This window comes from Martes martes, assembly GCF_963455335.1.
Source record: "Martes martes genome assembly, chromosome: 5".
In the NCBI taxonomy this organism is placed as follows: Eukaryota; Metazoa; Chordata; class Mammalia; order Carnivora; family Mustelidae; genus Martes; species Martes martes.
This window is the reverse complement of record NC_137892.1, coordinates 85,120,752-85,137,799: the sequence shown is the minus strand read 5'-3', so window position 1 is coordinate 85,137,799 and position 17,048 is coordinate 85,120,752. Positions and strand designations below refer to the sequence as shown.

At 39.8% G+C, this 17,048-nt stretch overlaps 1 protein-coding gene across 1 annotated transcript in view; it reads left to right on the top strand.

The window, feature by feature from the left end:
- KCTD16 (potassium channel tetramerization domain containing 16) overlaps nt 1-7,133 on the top strand; it is a gene marked incomplete at both ends in the record, with an annotated part of 262,385 nt that extends 255,252 nt beyond the window's left edge. The window contains 1 exon segment of the mRNA XM_080804805.1: nt 6,679-7,133. Coding sequence (XP_080660931.1) covers nt 6,679-7,133 — 455 coding nt within the window.
- Nucleotides 7,134-17,048: the final 9,915 nt, after the last annotated feature.

Here is a 17,048-nt window from a genome sequence, read left to right as displayed (position 1 = left end):
AGGACTTTGGGGGCAGGAGTAACTAAGTAGGATCTTAACAGAGAAATGCTGAGACTAGGAGGAGGAAATACAGTAGGCAGGAAGAAAGGAAGAAAAGGGCAAAAAGCACCTGGAAAATGAGGTAGGGGTGTTATCAAGGAACATTGGAAGAGCAAGGCAATAGGCCAGGAGGCCAGAATTCAGGATTTCCTGCCTTAGAGCACACCCTGACATTGCTTTATTCAGAGGGAAACCCCACAGCTGAAAATCCTGAGCTGGGAGGGTATGACTGAGCATCACCAAATTGGAAAACAGTATGAATAGAGACCCATGATAGAATGGTTAGGAAAATTAATTTTTACTGAAGTTGTGTAATGCCTCTAAGGATTTTTTTTTTGTGTTTGTGTCAATAAAATAATTGAATGATGATCAGTTAAAAATTATGTATGTGTGAATACACACAAGCACATACATACATTGATTTAATTCTGGATATGCCTGTGGATCCTGCTGTTATCTATGCTGGTCAGCACATTGTTGTTACATGCCTAGTGGTATGCCTAAATATTTTCCATTTTAACTACCCTTGCACGTCAAGATTTTTCTTTCCTCTGTGTGTGTGGAAGGTTTACTGTCTCTTTCACACACCCTAAACCAAAATTTATTCTCTGTGCCATCATCCATCTCCTCTCCCATTCATTTGTCATGCATCTACTACGATGTGCCCCAAGACCCTAGTCTGTATGTGGCTTGGAGTTTGCCAGAAAGGAACAAACATGGGCTTTACAGTCAGGTGTGGGGAAACAGACATTGAACAAATAAATGTAGAAACACCTCCATAATTACCCATGGTGATAGTGCAGAAGAGGTAAGCTGGAGATTGGGACTGGCTTCAACTGGGGTGGGGGGTAGAGGTGAGGCTGCTCTGAGAAAGTGATGTCTAAACTGAGCATTGGAGGGCAAAAAGGAACTAATAGGTGAATATCAGAAATATAACTGTTTGCAGCAGAAGGAGAACAAATACAAAATCCTAAGGTATAAGAAAGGGCAGCAGGGCAGGAACTGAACTCAGTGATAGCTTTCTGTTGTTTCCATTTCCCAACTACAGTGTCTGAGCACAGGTTCTGGCAGGTCAAGAACTGTCTTTCTTTTCTTTCCCATCCCTGGCAGGGTCAGCACCTTCCCAGCAGACTTCCCCTTGGGGTCTGTGCTGTCACAGGGTTTGCGAGAGGAAGGCTGGAGGACAGGAGCAGAGGAGGGACACCTTGTCAGCATACTGCTCATCAGCATCAACCCAGCTTTTATTTGTTTATTTTATTACCAGAAGTAGTTAGTCCCAGTTTGCAATTTTGTTTTGTTCTGTACACTGCAGAGCCAGGCCCTTCAGAGATAACAGGACCGACAGGCAACGTGCCCTCCTTGGATGCCGAGGCACAATCTCCACATGATGGCTCTTGCAAGCTTCCAGGTTCTGATAACCCCGTCTTCAATTTGTCTCCCCAGCCCTAGAAGTGGTAGCTGCCTCCTGCAGTCTTTCTGCATCTTTTTCACCCCTCCAGTACCTGTTTTACCAGTTCCTTATATTAAATTCTCCCTATGAAGATTACAGGTACAATGCCTGTTTTCTCGACTGGCCCTGACTGATGCATGAATGATTTTAACCATCTGCTCTTACCCAAATTTGCCACCTCTTAATGAGGAGCCCCAGCTGGGCCCATCCAAGGACAAATGTCCAAGAGTGGAAAGGAAGCAAGAAAGGATGATTATCAAGCTGGAAAATGTATTTTCTCAGAAGCTTGCACAGCCTGCCTATTCCCAATCTCTACTATGAAATATCTTCTCCAAGGTTAGCAGAATTATAAAAACATCAATTTGGCCATTATTGACTTTTCAGCTGGGATACCAAGAAAGTCTTTCAGCAGCCTCAATAAATTAGATCTGGCCACCTAGCTCCCAGACTGGCAGGCTCCTACATCATTGACAGAGAAGACAGGGGAAAGCAGTTTTCCCAGCTGTTGCTGTAAGTGATGTGCATTGTGTTCAGAACCATTAGCAGGTGGAGAATTTGAAGTGTGGGTAGATTGCAGAGCTGCCTCTTTTAAAAATGCATAAGCACTTTGTGAGTTTGCTAAGTCATGTTTCACTCAGCTTGGTTTGAATTTTTCATAGGGGAGAAGTATTCTATAGTCTTTCCTCTTTTATTCCTTCTTTATCAGTAAGGACATCTGCAGTTAGGACTATGGTCCAAAGGGGCCACGTACAATCATACAACTTGCCTGACTGGTCCTCAGTTTTTCAGAGTTGTAAAATGTTGGAAGATTTGAGCTTTAAGGACTTAGGGAGATTTAGGGTCCTGTTCCTCCCCCCTTAATCCAAAATACAGATTATTCCTGGCTCTGGGTTTAAATTTATTTTATGTGTTTTCAAGCAAATTCTTATTTCAGAAGACTCATCCATTTGTGAAATTGTAAGCACTGTGCAGTAAAGGAAGCTTCTTTCCAAAACTATCCCTTGGTCACATACTATGTGCCAGACACTGCACGTGCTTGTGGTTACTCTCTGCTCCCACAGCAAATCCAGGCATTACCAAATGTCATTATACATTTTTTTGATGAGTCTAGTGTCAGCATCAGTGCCCTTCCTCACATGATGTTCCAGCCAGACCTAAGAATTGATTGTAGAGCATATTGGGGGAAACATACCAAATCCTGTTGAACATTCTCCTCCTTCGTGTGGTTTATGTAGGTTAGTGCCTGGCTTTTAGTAGAGCAAATAGGTATGAATGAATAGAACATTTATTGGGTGCTTCAAACCATGAAACACCTTTACATTAATTGTCTCATTTCATTTTTCTAAAACCTCTGTGAGGGAGATACTATTATTATTTTTAAAGATTTTGATTTATTTGACAGAGAGAGAGATATCACAAGTAGGGAGAGCAGCAGGCAGGGAGAGAGGGGGAAGCAGGCTCCCTGTTGAGCAGAGAGCCCGATGAAGGGCTCGATCCCAGGACCCTGAGATCATGACCCGAGCCAAAGGCAGAGGCTTAACCCACTGAGCCACGCAGGCACCCCGGGAGATACTATTATTAGCCTTACTTTTTAGATGAGGAAATTAAGGCTCAGGGAGGTGAAGTATTTTTTATCCAAACTGACAAATTGTGGGACCTGATTCCGCAATCTGTGCTGCTACATTATGATTTTGGTATAATTTAACACGTGTGTTTGGGTCATTCATTCATTCAGCAAACAGTTATCAAACCTCTGATAGTGCCAGGCACCAAAAATGATATAATATCCAACAAATTAAGCAGTGGTTTATTTAAAAATAAAGTAGAGCTATTGTGCTTTTCGACCATTAGCCTGTTAATAAACCCTTCAAAAGACATTAGATTTCTTTTTTGCCCTTTTAATATCAATAAATGAGACTTTTCTTGGGATGAAATTTTTTTTTCCTACATCTGGCTAATCAGTTGTAACCTGTTTTCTCTTCAAATGGAGAAAATTATTCCAGTCAGTATTGAAACCTCAGCTGATGGGGAGCAAAAGTATATTGTAATTTGAAGTACCAAGGTATTTATGAGATCATAATTTACTATAATTGGGGAGATTCTAGAATACCTTGAGTTACAGAATTGACCCTTCACAGCTCCTTCCACATCTGCCAGGACTGGTGAGCACATGTCAGTGGGGCTGCAAAGGCAAACGGGCCCACAGCCCACACACATTACTTCTCTGCTATGGTTTAAAACCTCTGCTCTGGTCAAGTTCTTGGGAAGGGGGTAATGAGACAGACAGTGCTTCCCCCCCGCCCAAAAAAAACCAGAGTGGTTATCTTCTCACATTTAACTGTTTTTAAATTTCATGATGACTCTTCACACAGGACCTCCAGCTGCATTCATACCATCTTTTCCTTGATTTAATATATGGACTCCAGAAGCCTTCTTATGAATTGTCTTGCTGAAAATGTTAAAACATTCAAATGTTCTCATAAAATATTGAAACATGTTGTAGTATAACAGGCTTCACTAAAATTAAGTTGTTCAATTTCCCTTTAATAGTGATAGCTCCTAGAATCTGTAGAAAGTAATATTTCTATTTGCCTGGAAGCTGGAGGATCCCAGCTGACATTTAAACCCATGATCATCGTGGTAGTTCAGGGAAGATAGCTGCATCCGCTCTGCATTCTTGCCTTGGACATGCAGTGGAGGGTTGTGTGCAGTTTTTCACAGAAACATGCAGGGCTCCCTCCCATGATGGTGTTTGTGTTGTTAAATTGCCCTTTAGAAAAGTCTTAGGTTTCCCTAAGTCATGAAATGACTTTACAGTGGAGAAGGTAACTCTTGGGGAGAAAAACACAGACTTGTCTTTCTACTGGTTCAGCAGGGTTTATGGCCAAAATAGTTTGTCATCTTGTTTTAAGGTAATGCGCAGGCATATCTCAGCAGATATGTCTTTCTTCTCCTTTCTCCTCTCCTTTGTTTTCTTCTTCTATTTTTTTAAGGCTTAGGTTAATTTCTGAACTTTTCTCATAAGGAATTAAACTAGACCAGGTCTGGATTGATATGATTACCTTGTTTTGACCCAATGCATTGGAGCCATTTCTCCATCAAGTCCTATTAATCTAGGGATGGCTGGGTTTGGAGAGGTAGAGGCAGATTCTGCCTTTGGAAGAAGAAAAATGATACCCTCAGAATCTGGGCTGGCAGAGAAAAGATTTCCTATTGCTGATATTTGCAGTCAGCAGCTGGTACATGTTGAGCAGTTTCTCTGTTGCATGGAAGATATTTACTGGTAATAGCCAGGGATAAGTAGGACATTATTGCTGTGGTGATTCCTTTTGGCTAATTGGATTGTTGCATTTCATTTAATGGGTATATAAATACAATGATTATTCAGTCACATTTTAAAAAGTGGTTTGAAAGAGTGGATATACTTTAGAGATAATTTTGGAGTTGTGATTTATAAGGGACTTCTTTTTACTCCTTCTGGAAAATATGTAAGTTTCCATAAGTATTTAAATCATTTAGTATATGGATGACAGGCCTTTAACAAGAAGACAGGATATAACTTTCCTATTAGTTTCCATTCTAGGTTTCCTCTACTTTGACCATATTAGAGGTGCCAGTAAAGTGGGATCTTATTATAATGTGATTCATTGTTTATGAGAGTAAGATATAGCACAAATCAAACTGGGTCTCTTTTAAACGTATGTAGATACTACATTATCCTTGTCCTCAATATTAGCATTATAAAGGGGATTCATTTCCTTTATTTTTTATGGCTTAAGTGCAATGAACTATATGAAATAGCCTAGCATATAATGTATGATAAGTAAATAGTATCAAGTTCATGACCTAAGAAGACTGAATGTTCAGGGGATTGAAGGCTGGGAGAAGTGACTTATGTTTAGGAACTCACTTTGTGCTGTAATTGTGGATTTTCTAGCTCAGGGAGCCACCAGCTGTGTATCTGAAAAATGGGTCTGTCTCCAAATAGCTGATTACAGTGCGGTGAATCAAAACTGAGGGGAATAGGGACAGAGGTACTCATTCTGGCTTAAATATAAGATAGTGGATTATGTAACTTAAAAGTCCACTGACAGGACCAGCTCCAGGTGTGGCTGAATCCAGGTACTTAAAACGTTACTAGAAGGATACAGCCTTTTACTGAGTTTCTACACCATACTCTGAGCCACTTGCTGGAATTACAACAATGGACACTTGACTGTGCCCACCTCGGAGAGTTCATGGTGAGTAGCTGAGATGAATAAAGTGGAAAAGAATAACAAAATGTGGTTTGTGCAATATTAGAGGCACTTACAAAACAAAACCATAATTCAGAAGGGGAAATGATAAGTATTTCTGAGGAGAGGTAAACAGACACTTCAGAGAGAGAAGTAAACCCTGAACATTGTTTTTAAAGAAAAGCAGGAATTTTACTGTCCAACAAGTTGAAAAAAACAAATGGTTAGTTGCTTTGGTTGTGGTACTTGGGAAATCTGCATTTAAATCCCAGCTCTGCCACTTACAAAATGTGCAAACTAGGGCAAGTTTCTTAAATTCTCAGGGTCTTAGTTTCCTTGTATGAAATCTAGGAGTGGAGCTACTCACAGAATTATCATGAGGCTCCTGTGAGATGATGGGTACACAGAGCTTACTTGGGGGCTGGCACAGAGTAAGCCCTCCCTGACTCTTGTAGACTGCCATTATTGTACTGGACTGCAATAACGTGGAGCTCTGGATCCAGGCTTAACACCAGCCATGGTAAAATCAGGTAGCATTTATTGAGAGTTTACTGTGTGCTATGTACCTTGTTAAGAATTTCACTTGATTTATCTATACCCTCCCTACAACTCTAGGAAGTAGGCAACTGATTATCCTCATCTCCCAGGGGAAGAGACAGAAGCTTTGAGAATGTAAGGGGACTGCCAAGGTGACAAGATTGGTACATGGTGTAGCTAAATAGCTGGCTGCAGTGCCCGTGGACTGAAGCCCAGCATGCAGTTACGAACTTCCTTCTTGCAGTGCACTTGACTTTTAGGAGCTCATGTTGCAGCCTATCCTGTGTGCCACCCCACTTCTTATAAATATATGGTTGTGGACACTTGTGAGTGTGTGTGTGTGTGTTCAGGTGCTGTGCTGCTCCTCTGGGCTGAGCTGGCTGGCATTAACCCCTTGGGTGCTGTGCTTGCTTGCAGGTGAGCCTTCGAGGTGGTCACCCTCCCACTGCGACTGCTGCTGCAAGAACGCCACAGGTGACAAAGAAGGGGAGAGCGGCACATCTTGCAACGACCTCTCCACCTCCAGCTGTGACAGTCAGTCTGAGGCCAGCTCTCCCCAGGAGACGGTCATCTGTGGGCCCGTGACACGCCAGACCAACATCCAGACTCTGGACCGTCCCATCAAGAAGGGACCCGTGCAGCTGATCCAACAGTCCGAGATGCGGCGGAAAAGCGATCTGCTCCGGACTCTGACTTCGGGCTCCAGGGAGTCGAACATGAGCAGCAAAAAAAAAGCTGTTAAGGAAAAGCTCTCAATTGAGGAAGAGCTGGAGAAATGTATCCAGGATTTCCTAAAGATCAAAATCCCAGATAGGTTCCCTGAGAGAAAACATCCTTGGCAATCTGAACTTTTACGGAAGTATCATCTATAGGGGAGGGCCGGGGGTGGGAGAAGAAACTAATCGTGTCACCATTTGGAAATAAACCTCCTAAGGAAATTCAAAATTCGTATTCGAAAAGGAAAGTAACAACTAACAATATGTTTGTTAGAACACAGTAGCCCATTGATATACTACTGCCTATTGACCTAGTTCACCTTAACATTTAAATCCACAGGGTAGATTTCTTTCCAGATGTGGAATGATAAGAAAATCTCTTTTTGGTTCCTTGTTTGTTTGTGTGTTTACTGGATACCACGTGCTGAGTATCTTATGTAAAATGAGAGCCGGCTACTGAAGAGTAGCTGAGAGGCTTTGGGAGTCCTTTATCCCAAACTGGGTTTTCTCTCATCTTCTACCTCCCTCCTTTGAATGAGAATGTGGTAGAAAGAGATCTGGCCCAATGGCATATGTTTGGATTTTTTAATTTTCCTTTTCCCTTTTGTTTATGGGGTAAGGGGGGAAATGGCAGATTTATATGACTTTTCACTCAAATCTATTACGTGCCAGTTTATATTGATGCCGTATGCATGAGTATTTGTGCAACACAAGCACAACAATGTCTGTACATACACACAGCACACATGTCCCCAGGGCCTGGATATACTGAGGGGAACACCCCTGCTCCCAGCAGCACTCTCTTTGACTACTTTAGATACAGATGAGCCTCTGCTCCTTTCTTAAAACCCTTCTGGGAAGATTTCCCAGCCTCTCTTGGCAACACTTTCCAACATCGAGTAACCCTGGTCATCAACAAATTGTCTTCCTTATTTTGAAATTAACACCCTCAGGCTCCATTTTACAGTTTTGCTCTTTCTCTGCACTAGGAGAGGGTGAGAAGAGCTTAGTAAAACATTCTTTGTATTAAAGAAACAAACATTCGTATCCGCAAAAATTATGACTCAGTGACCCCACACTCAGCCTTCTCTACCCTGAGCTGAGTTACCTTCCGTCTCTCAATGTTTTCAGAGTACTTACTCCCCATGTTTTAATGGTGTGGCCTTTTCATGTGACCCACATTCAGTTTTCTGCATTCCTGTGTAGTTGTGGAAGTAAGAACAACACACAGTACTTGGATAAGGGTCCGGCCTTTTGTTTCCTTAAGAGGGAATTGTATTCCACACACCGCCTAATAATTTCTCATGACTTTTTTTTTTTTTTTTTACAACTACAGTACTACGTTGTTACTTTCTTGTAGCCAGTTTTGTCTGGGGGATTTTGGGATTTGGCTGTGCCTATACTATGATTTGGTTGTCATTTTCCTGATGTCTGTGAAAAGCCCAACTAGATAACTAAACTTCAGAATTAAGGTTTTGGCTTTCTAAACTATCTTTCTCAAATACATCTTTGACCTGTATAGACACAGCCAAACAGAAACTGTTGATAGCCATCTATCCGTATGACTCTGTATTCTACATGTACCAATACTTCTTTCATAGGCTTGTGGTGAATGAAGGTTAAAAACCCGTTTTTATTTTTAGCATTCCTCATGCATTTCAGTGGGAACTTAAAAAATAATTTGTCAAGCATTATTTGTGTGCCAAGCACTCTTAATTTTTTTTTATTGTGTGTGTGTGTGTATGTATATATGTGTGACAGGTAATAAAGGCAACTAGATAATGTCTGTAGGAGGGAATATAATAACCAATTGCTTCCTCTTGAAATATTTTGTTGATGCACATTTATTATGTAGGAGGTTCTCTCTTGGTTCCTGTTATGAGTGACCATGAGTACATGGGTATCTTCCTGAATTTTTTTAATTCTTACCCTCACATCTCGGCCACAGACTCAGCTGATGTTTTCTGATCCTAAGACTCAAATGGAATTTAAAGGTCTACTTCAGTGAAAAAGAAAGTTCATTTGGGGAGTTGAGTTGTCAAGAGAATTATCATTTATGAATTTAAGTGGTGTTCTTTTATGGGTTAATATATTAGCAGGCATTTGTTCTTAACTACAGCATAGTTTTTAAGGCCCTACCAATATGTCTTCTTTCCTTTCAATGTTTCTTAATACCACATCATCCTGTTAATAGAGGATCCTGCAAGAATCACAGAATTTAATGGCTCAAAAGGAAGTTGAAGATAGATAAAATATCTTCAAACTTATGTAGGTCAGATGATGCTTGTGGCCCTATTGGAGTCTGGCATCTGCATAAAGTGGCCAAGTTCCAATTTCCTTAAATTTCAGACCTAACTCATGAATTTTTTTCTGCTTAAGTATTCCTTATACCCTCTAGTGAATAAAACTAGTGGTAGGAAATCTGATTGAAACAATACTAACATTTTCAATCTGGACCATCTCTAGATGGACACCCACCCAAATATCCCAGATAACTAAGACAGCAGCTAGGTGTTTATTTGTGTGGGTGTTGGTAGAGAGATGAATATAGACCTGGTCAGTAAAAAGCTCTAAGGAGGAGTCAGTGGAAACATTCAGTCCTAGTTTGAGTGAAGTTATCAAGTAGGGTGTAGGTGGCTTACCACATGGAAAACGATTTCTGGGTAAGTGAAGTGAGTTAAAGGATTAAGTGCTCTATTAATCCTGATTCATGCCTGTTTCCCTGAGCTTAAAAGTTTTAAGAACTTTTAGTTCACTTCTGGACAGAACCATATGTGTGGTTCACTTCTTGAATATTGGTTATGATGGAGGTCATAATTTGCTGATACAAAGAAACTAATAGCAGCAGATGGATCAAATGAATGAGGAATCATATATGTAGAACCCTGAATTAGGTGGCCTGCTGGGAAATCCTGCAATGCTAAAATCTGGTGACATTGGGAGGTCACTCTCTACAGGTATGTGGATCTCCTGGAGTCAGGAATATATTTATCAAGTCCTCCTACCCACTATCAAAAACAGTTTAGCAGGAAAAGGGGAAGAGAGGAAAATAAAACTGAGATTGCTGTGTTGGTGTGCTCTCCCTCCCCCACTAAAAAAAAGCTGCACTGAGACGTAGTCACAAAAACAACCCAGTGAAGTAGCCTCTGCTATATGCAGTGGTGTTACCCTTCGTGATTGTAGTCAGCTGTCTGACTGGAAATGCATGCATGGCAAATTAAAATAAAAGGGAACAATGCACAAATCATGTGTTCCCTTCGCTCTTTATTCCCCCATAGCTATGTCTACCCCCACCTGATTCGATTTAGGGAGAAAACAAATGGAATTTTTCACTTTTCAGATGCCCCCGTGTGATTCAGAGGCAGCTTCATTCCTAGGCGCAGATGCGTGCTCTTCATGGTGGGTCCTCTTCATTGTCAACTCCTTGTGCTTCTGGATTACTTCTGCTTCTCTGGACTTTAGATTCCCTTCTGATGGTCCTTTGTCTCTGCCAAGCAAAACATGCTCCAGTGACAAAAAGAAAAGGCATATATGGTGGTTTGCAAAATTGCTTGACACCAACTCCCATAATGGGAGCCAAACTTTGATTCTTAGACATTTTCCTTTGTTACAGATTTAACCTTCCAACTTTGCATTTACCATAATGATTTAACCCAGGGAGCTTCAGCGCTGGTATTTTCTGCCACTAGATATCATGTTGTGGAGTCTTAGTAACCTTGGTCTTCCTAGATAATCTTTGCTAGAATTAGTAAGAGTCTTTCTGTGGACTTTTAGGAAGAATTCTTTGTCACCTCCACTTGACATAGCCATTTTCATAGGAAAAATGAAGAGAGTTATTTTTTTCCCCTGGTGACTCTGTGGCAGATAAATGTTTTCAACAATTTGCATGCTGGGTTATAGGTTTAGCATGGGCCATTTCTCTCTTTAATGTCTTGGTATTGTTGGCATCTTGCAATCTTGTTGGCCCACTGTTCCAATTTATATATTTTCATTTATATTGTCAAAATAATACACTAGAGAAGGAATCAGAGTGAGTATTCTGTATTATGAGTTAAAATGGCATTAATGTCATTTGTATAGGACTGTACAATGATTAATATCTGCAGAGAAATTAGACCAAATGAAATCTGCTGGAATGGGTTTGATTTATATTGCCTTCATCTCTGGTTTTAGATGAAATGGTTATTGCTCTCCACCCCTGCTGAAAGAAAAGAGTCTTAAACTTTAATAACCACCATGTTGTGATGCAACCACAGAGCTTCTGTGTTTGAAATGTCTATATTTCCCATCTTGCAACATACGTTAGAACAGAGATTCTTTTGTAGTGAGCCCCATTGCAAACTTTTTAGCAGTGTTTTTCAATACTCACTGTGCACAAAAATCATCTGTAGCACTTGTAAAAATGCAGATGCCTTTACCTTAGTCCAAGAGAGTCATTCAGAAACTTTGAGCAGGGCCAAGGAATCTGCATTGTGGCCCACCATCTCTCATGATTTTGATGAGATGGTCTGTGGACCTTCCTTTAAGAAATCCTGCTGTTGAGGATTTGACTGTGCAGAGGCCCACATTTTCTCACTTCCTTTCACTTTCTTTCCACTACAAAGAAGTCAAAGTTTGCATTATTCACTAAGAGGAAAGGCCCAAAGAAGAGCATCCCAGGACCAGGGCAGAGGAGAGTCATGACTCCTCTGTTCTTTCATCCTCCTGTCAGCCACCTTTTCATTCTGTGTGTATTTGTACATTTGGATTTTGTTTTATTTTGGTTTTTTTGACAAACTGAAAACCTGTATCAATATAGTTTTATCTATGGGTACTCTGGGTAGATGGGAGCACATCTCTGAGTGAGATATATCCTTATGATACCCATCAAGGAAGGAAAACATACGAACTTTCCCAAGGAGAGTTGTTCATTTCCAGGCCTTGTACAGTGTGAGTCAGAGGAACTTGAGAACGATCCATAACTTAGTGGTGGTGTGTATGGCCCCAAAGGTGGTTCCATTAACTGAACATACAAACACCACCAAAATTAATATGGAATGATTGGTGAATTTAGCTGTATTTCACCAATAAACTCCTGAGTCATTGAATTGCTAAATTTGTCCAATCTGACTCATGCAGGATTATGAAACTCTCAGATAGCTGAGGATGCTGAACTTCAATATTAAGTAAAAACTGCAAGCAAAACCCATGAGAGAAATATAAAAGAAGAGAAGGAATAGTCAGTTCAAAATAGTGGTCATATTTCATATGCAGTGACAAGAAGGAGATGAAGTTCTATACTTTTCCACTCTGGCCAGAAAGGAAGGCCATACTCTATTCAGATAGAAATGATTCTGGAGAGTTTCAATGATCCAGTTGGTTCTATGCATATAACAGAATAACTAGGCAGATATCAAATTCCCACATGATACGAGAAATAGAGAATGAGTGGCTTAAATACATGCTTGTGGTGATCCTCAGTGAATACTTTGGTAAAGATGACTGTCACAGGAAAGAGAAGAATGGCTAATGAAACTAATAAACCTGAATTGCTAATTAAGATTATTCGGCCAAGATTTTTTTAAAATGTTAAATTTGATTTAGCTTACTTCCCTCCTTTGCTTCCCAAGTGGGATCCCTTTACTGCCCCAGTTTCCTAACCTTTGAAAAATTGCTCTTGTTTGTGAACAAACGGTGGTGTTTACTGGGTAAAGAATTTTTAGTTCCTAGACTGTCACCCTTGCTTTATTTAGGGAATCTACTTTGAAAAAGCTAAAGAAAAACGTGCCCTGGTCCTGCAGCTCTCAACGGGTTTGTCCTGGGCTGAGGAGTGGTGATTTTCCTGTTAATCAGCCTCCTAAAAGAGCTTACATGCCAAGTAGAGGGTTTAGTGTCTCCCTTTCCCAACAACCCCTTCCATCTTGTCAGTTTATTCTTAGAATCGACCTTTAGCTAATTTACCTGCATTTGCACAATAAAAACTACCATCCCTTCAGACTCTCTCTGCTGCTGGTGGTTGGCTCCATCCATCACAAATGGAAGTAGGATTGATGCACAAGAAAGCTGTGGAGAAGAGTTGCTTTATACTTGTTCCTCTGTGTGAGTGGATGTGTGTATGCACTCTCGTGCCATTTTTAGGTCGATGTCGGGTCAGTGGCTAATGCCCATGGTAACGCTGTGTGAACGTGTGGAAAAAGTCTGGTTACAAAGTTTCACAGCTTTTAATTCAGCACAATAGTTTGTCCTTACTGTGGGTGTCAGTACTTGAGAAGGTGGAGTGAAGTTGGTCTCCTGATGTGAAATTTAAGCATTACAGATTTCTGGGCAAAAATCAAACCCATTTTTATTCATATAGTCCCTAGTGGCAGTGGCATTTATTTAGAAAAAAAAATTGAAAAGGAAAGGAAAGAAAAAGAATGCATGAAAGCTAAAATATACATAGAATTTACAGTGATCACTAGCAGTTTTTCTAAATTGCAGCCAGTGGTCAGTGGTTTATTCTTGTATGTGAGAGACAGAACCAATTTCAGGAAACACTCTTCTCTGATTTGTGTGGGTTATGTGTATTTAAGGCAGTGGCTCTCATTTAGGAGTGATTTTTGCACCCCGGGGACTTTTGGCAATACCGGGAGACATTTTGATTGTCACGGCTTGAGAGGTGCTAACTGTCATCTAATGGGTAAAGACCAGAGATGTTGCTGAACTTTCCAGAATGCACAAAACAGCCCCCATGACAAATAATTATGCAACCCAAAATGTCAATAGCACTGAGTTAAGGGTTGGCTCTAATTTTCCAAAGCATTCTTACCACGTAGAGAGAAGACATCTGGGTCAAGAACAGGATGAAATGGCACAATAGTAATTAGTAGCACCTTAAATCAGTACAGGGTTTATTTGAGATTAGATACAGTTGTCCCTTTATACAGATGTGATTGCTGAGATTTAGAGAGAGAGAGGTCCTATTTCCCAGGGTTTCAGTAGTGATGGGGCAGGTGTGTGGTCTTCTATGTCAGTGGCTTTTTGCCTCAGAAAAACGATATTTCAATGAAGTCATCAAACTTACAACTAGATGTGTTGTGTGGAAAGTGTCTTGGGAGCATTTTCAGTTCACGTGACCTGATTAGGGATGTTTTTCAAGCTGAGCAACCCTACATAACAGGTTCTCAGAAATGAAACAGGAAAAAGGGGGAAAAGTGCCAAGAATAGGCCAATGATTTCATCCTCTTGAACTGCTCATTGTATACTTTGTTTCTTTAGGTTCAAAATGCCCTCACTAAAGATGATACCTAGATCTTGGACAATATTATTGTCAGACTCACGCAGGTGATCCCTGTGCCCTTATTTTCAAAGATGTGACAAGTCTAAGAATAAACCTTGACTATTCAGCCGCCTTATATCATTTGTATGTACTGACTTCATTAAGACACTAAACATGTGGATGTCTTAAATATTTGACATTTTTCTTTTAACTTACCATACCAACATCCCAGTGAAGGAATCAAGGTCAGAACCTTACATCCTCATTTTGTACAAGGGAAAATGTGACCCAGAGACTGTAAGTCATTCATTCATTTGTTCATACATTCATTCGACGGGTATTTGTTGCATGCCTACCATTTACAGGTCACTGTCATGAGCATTATAAACTAGGGAATCAAATTTGTGATACAGAACTTGAATTCAGATTACCCAAATCCTAGACTTACATTATTTTTGTATGTAATTCTGACCCACATTCTAGATTTCTAATTTAAATACTAAGTTATAAATAATGTATATTAAGGAATGTGTGCACATAAGAAATATGTGCCAGAAACTCTAATAAGTGATTTACATGCCTTATCTCATTTAATCCTGTAACAACCCAATGGAGTAGGGCCTGTTACTCTCCTCTTTTTACAGAGGTCAATGAGACACAGAAAGGTGAGTAGCACATAACTTGATAGTGGCAGAGCCAGATTTTCCTCTGGGTTTATTGGACTCCAAGTCTGATGGCTTAACCACCTCATTATATAATGTCTCTATTCTCTGGATTTCACCTGTTTCTGGTTTCTGCTACTCTAACCAAAAGGTAGCCAGGAGGAATCCATCCAGACACCCTTCCCGAAAGTCATTAGCTATTTTAAATTGCAAATTCCATTAGACATGCATTTCCTTAGGAAATAAAGAAAAGACACGTCTGGAGGGGTAGTTTTGCCTACTACAGACTGTACTTCATGACACAAGCCCTATCAAGGGGCAATAATGTTACAGAACAAGTGTCTGGTGAATGCCGATATCCTATGTGTATCAGTATTCATATCCAATGTGGCAAGATAGATTCCAGGTTAGGACAGTGGCACCTATGCCTGCTTGCTGTGCTGGTTAGAGGTTACCAGGGCAAATTTCATGAGAGGTAAAATAGGTGCCTGTGCGTGCACGTGTGTGTACGTGCATGTATGTACTATTTTCACCTTTTGGCCTTTTGAACAATATCGGTGTTTGTTCAAGACAGGTCAGAAATCCACACATGATTGGCTGCCCCCAGCATTGCATCATTACTGTTCGAAGTTGAAAAAAAAGGCAGCTACAGAAAAGAAACTGCACTGAGATATGTGTGTGTGTGTGTATGAAGAATGTATGCACATGTGTGTTATGTATGTGTTTATATATAAATTTCATGTATATATGTATATATGTGTGTACATCTATCTAAATGTGTATATATATATATATCTATACATACATAAATACACACATAAATCTCATAGTTTGAAACTGGGATTTTGAGTTGGAGGGGTTATTATTATTTATAATGGGTTTCGTAGATAGTTTAATATTGTTCTGTTTTCCAAAATTCTCTCCCACTATGAGTGTATATATTTATGATACAGAAAATATGATTAGAATACCTTGGTTTAATAAAACCAAACAAAAGTGCATTTAAGGAAAAGCCAAACTTGTAAAAACTGGCTTTCTTATTTCAACCATTTGTTGGAATTTCAAACTATGTGTTTTCAAACATGATCATTCCAAAAGAAAAGGAAAGAAAAGAAAAAAAAAACCCAAAAGAACAAAAAACAAAACAACCCACCAAATGAATATGATGATGTTTAAGAAGAAAAGAATAAGAAAATGTAGGTCTGTGAAAGCACAAATTCAGTGGTTATTACACTAATGGTACTTCACCTACTATTGGTTGGTTTGTTCTTTCTTCCTGATTTCACTTCATCATTCATGGGGGTTCCTGTGACCCTACACTGTAGGTGGAGCTAATTATCTGTTTAATTATTTTAAAGCTATAGTAAATAATTTATAATATGCACATTGTAAATATATACTAAAGCTTAAGGGCACGTTGTAATAATAACCAAACACTTTCTAGGCTCCTGCAAATAACCCAATAAGCCTGTTCATACAGACACCAAAGTAGCTGCTCAGAGAAGGAACAACATACAGTTAAATGATAACAATATTCCTTACGTTTTGGCATCCAATAGACTTAACAGCCAAATGACTAAAATTGGGGTACTCTAAAAGAATATGGTAAGGTATATTTTCATTCATAACCATGTGCTTTGCATATTTTGGAGAATGTGAAACTTGTTTTTAGTCAACCTATGCAAACAGAGCTTCCCTGGTGCTCTTTGGGGTCAGTTTGTATGCACAAAAATCCACACCCTCAGAAGCAGTCTGACTCTGAGCCCAGGGACAGGCTACTAGTCCAAGCACAGATTCCTTCTCCCAGGGACCTGTCAGGTTTGCACATACAATCAGAATTGTTTGCAAAATAGTTAAATATGGCCATTTATTTTTTTTTCCATAGGCTCCCTGCAGATGTGGTCTTGAAAGGATGTGAAAGAAAATCAATTATGTAGCAACTAGATGCTTTAATTAGGTTTAAGAACACTTGAAGAAGGATTGGTTTGTTTTTCCCAAAATTTTTGGAGCAGAGGGGGAAGTTTTACTTCATCCTTGGCTTCACACTGCCCTATCACTTTCTCTCATTTATTTATTTTTAATTCCAAAGGAGAGTGTTGAATTAGGAGAATTTTGCTTAAAATATTCTGGTTAGTGTCCGAAAGGATGGACTAACATATTTTTGTAAATCAT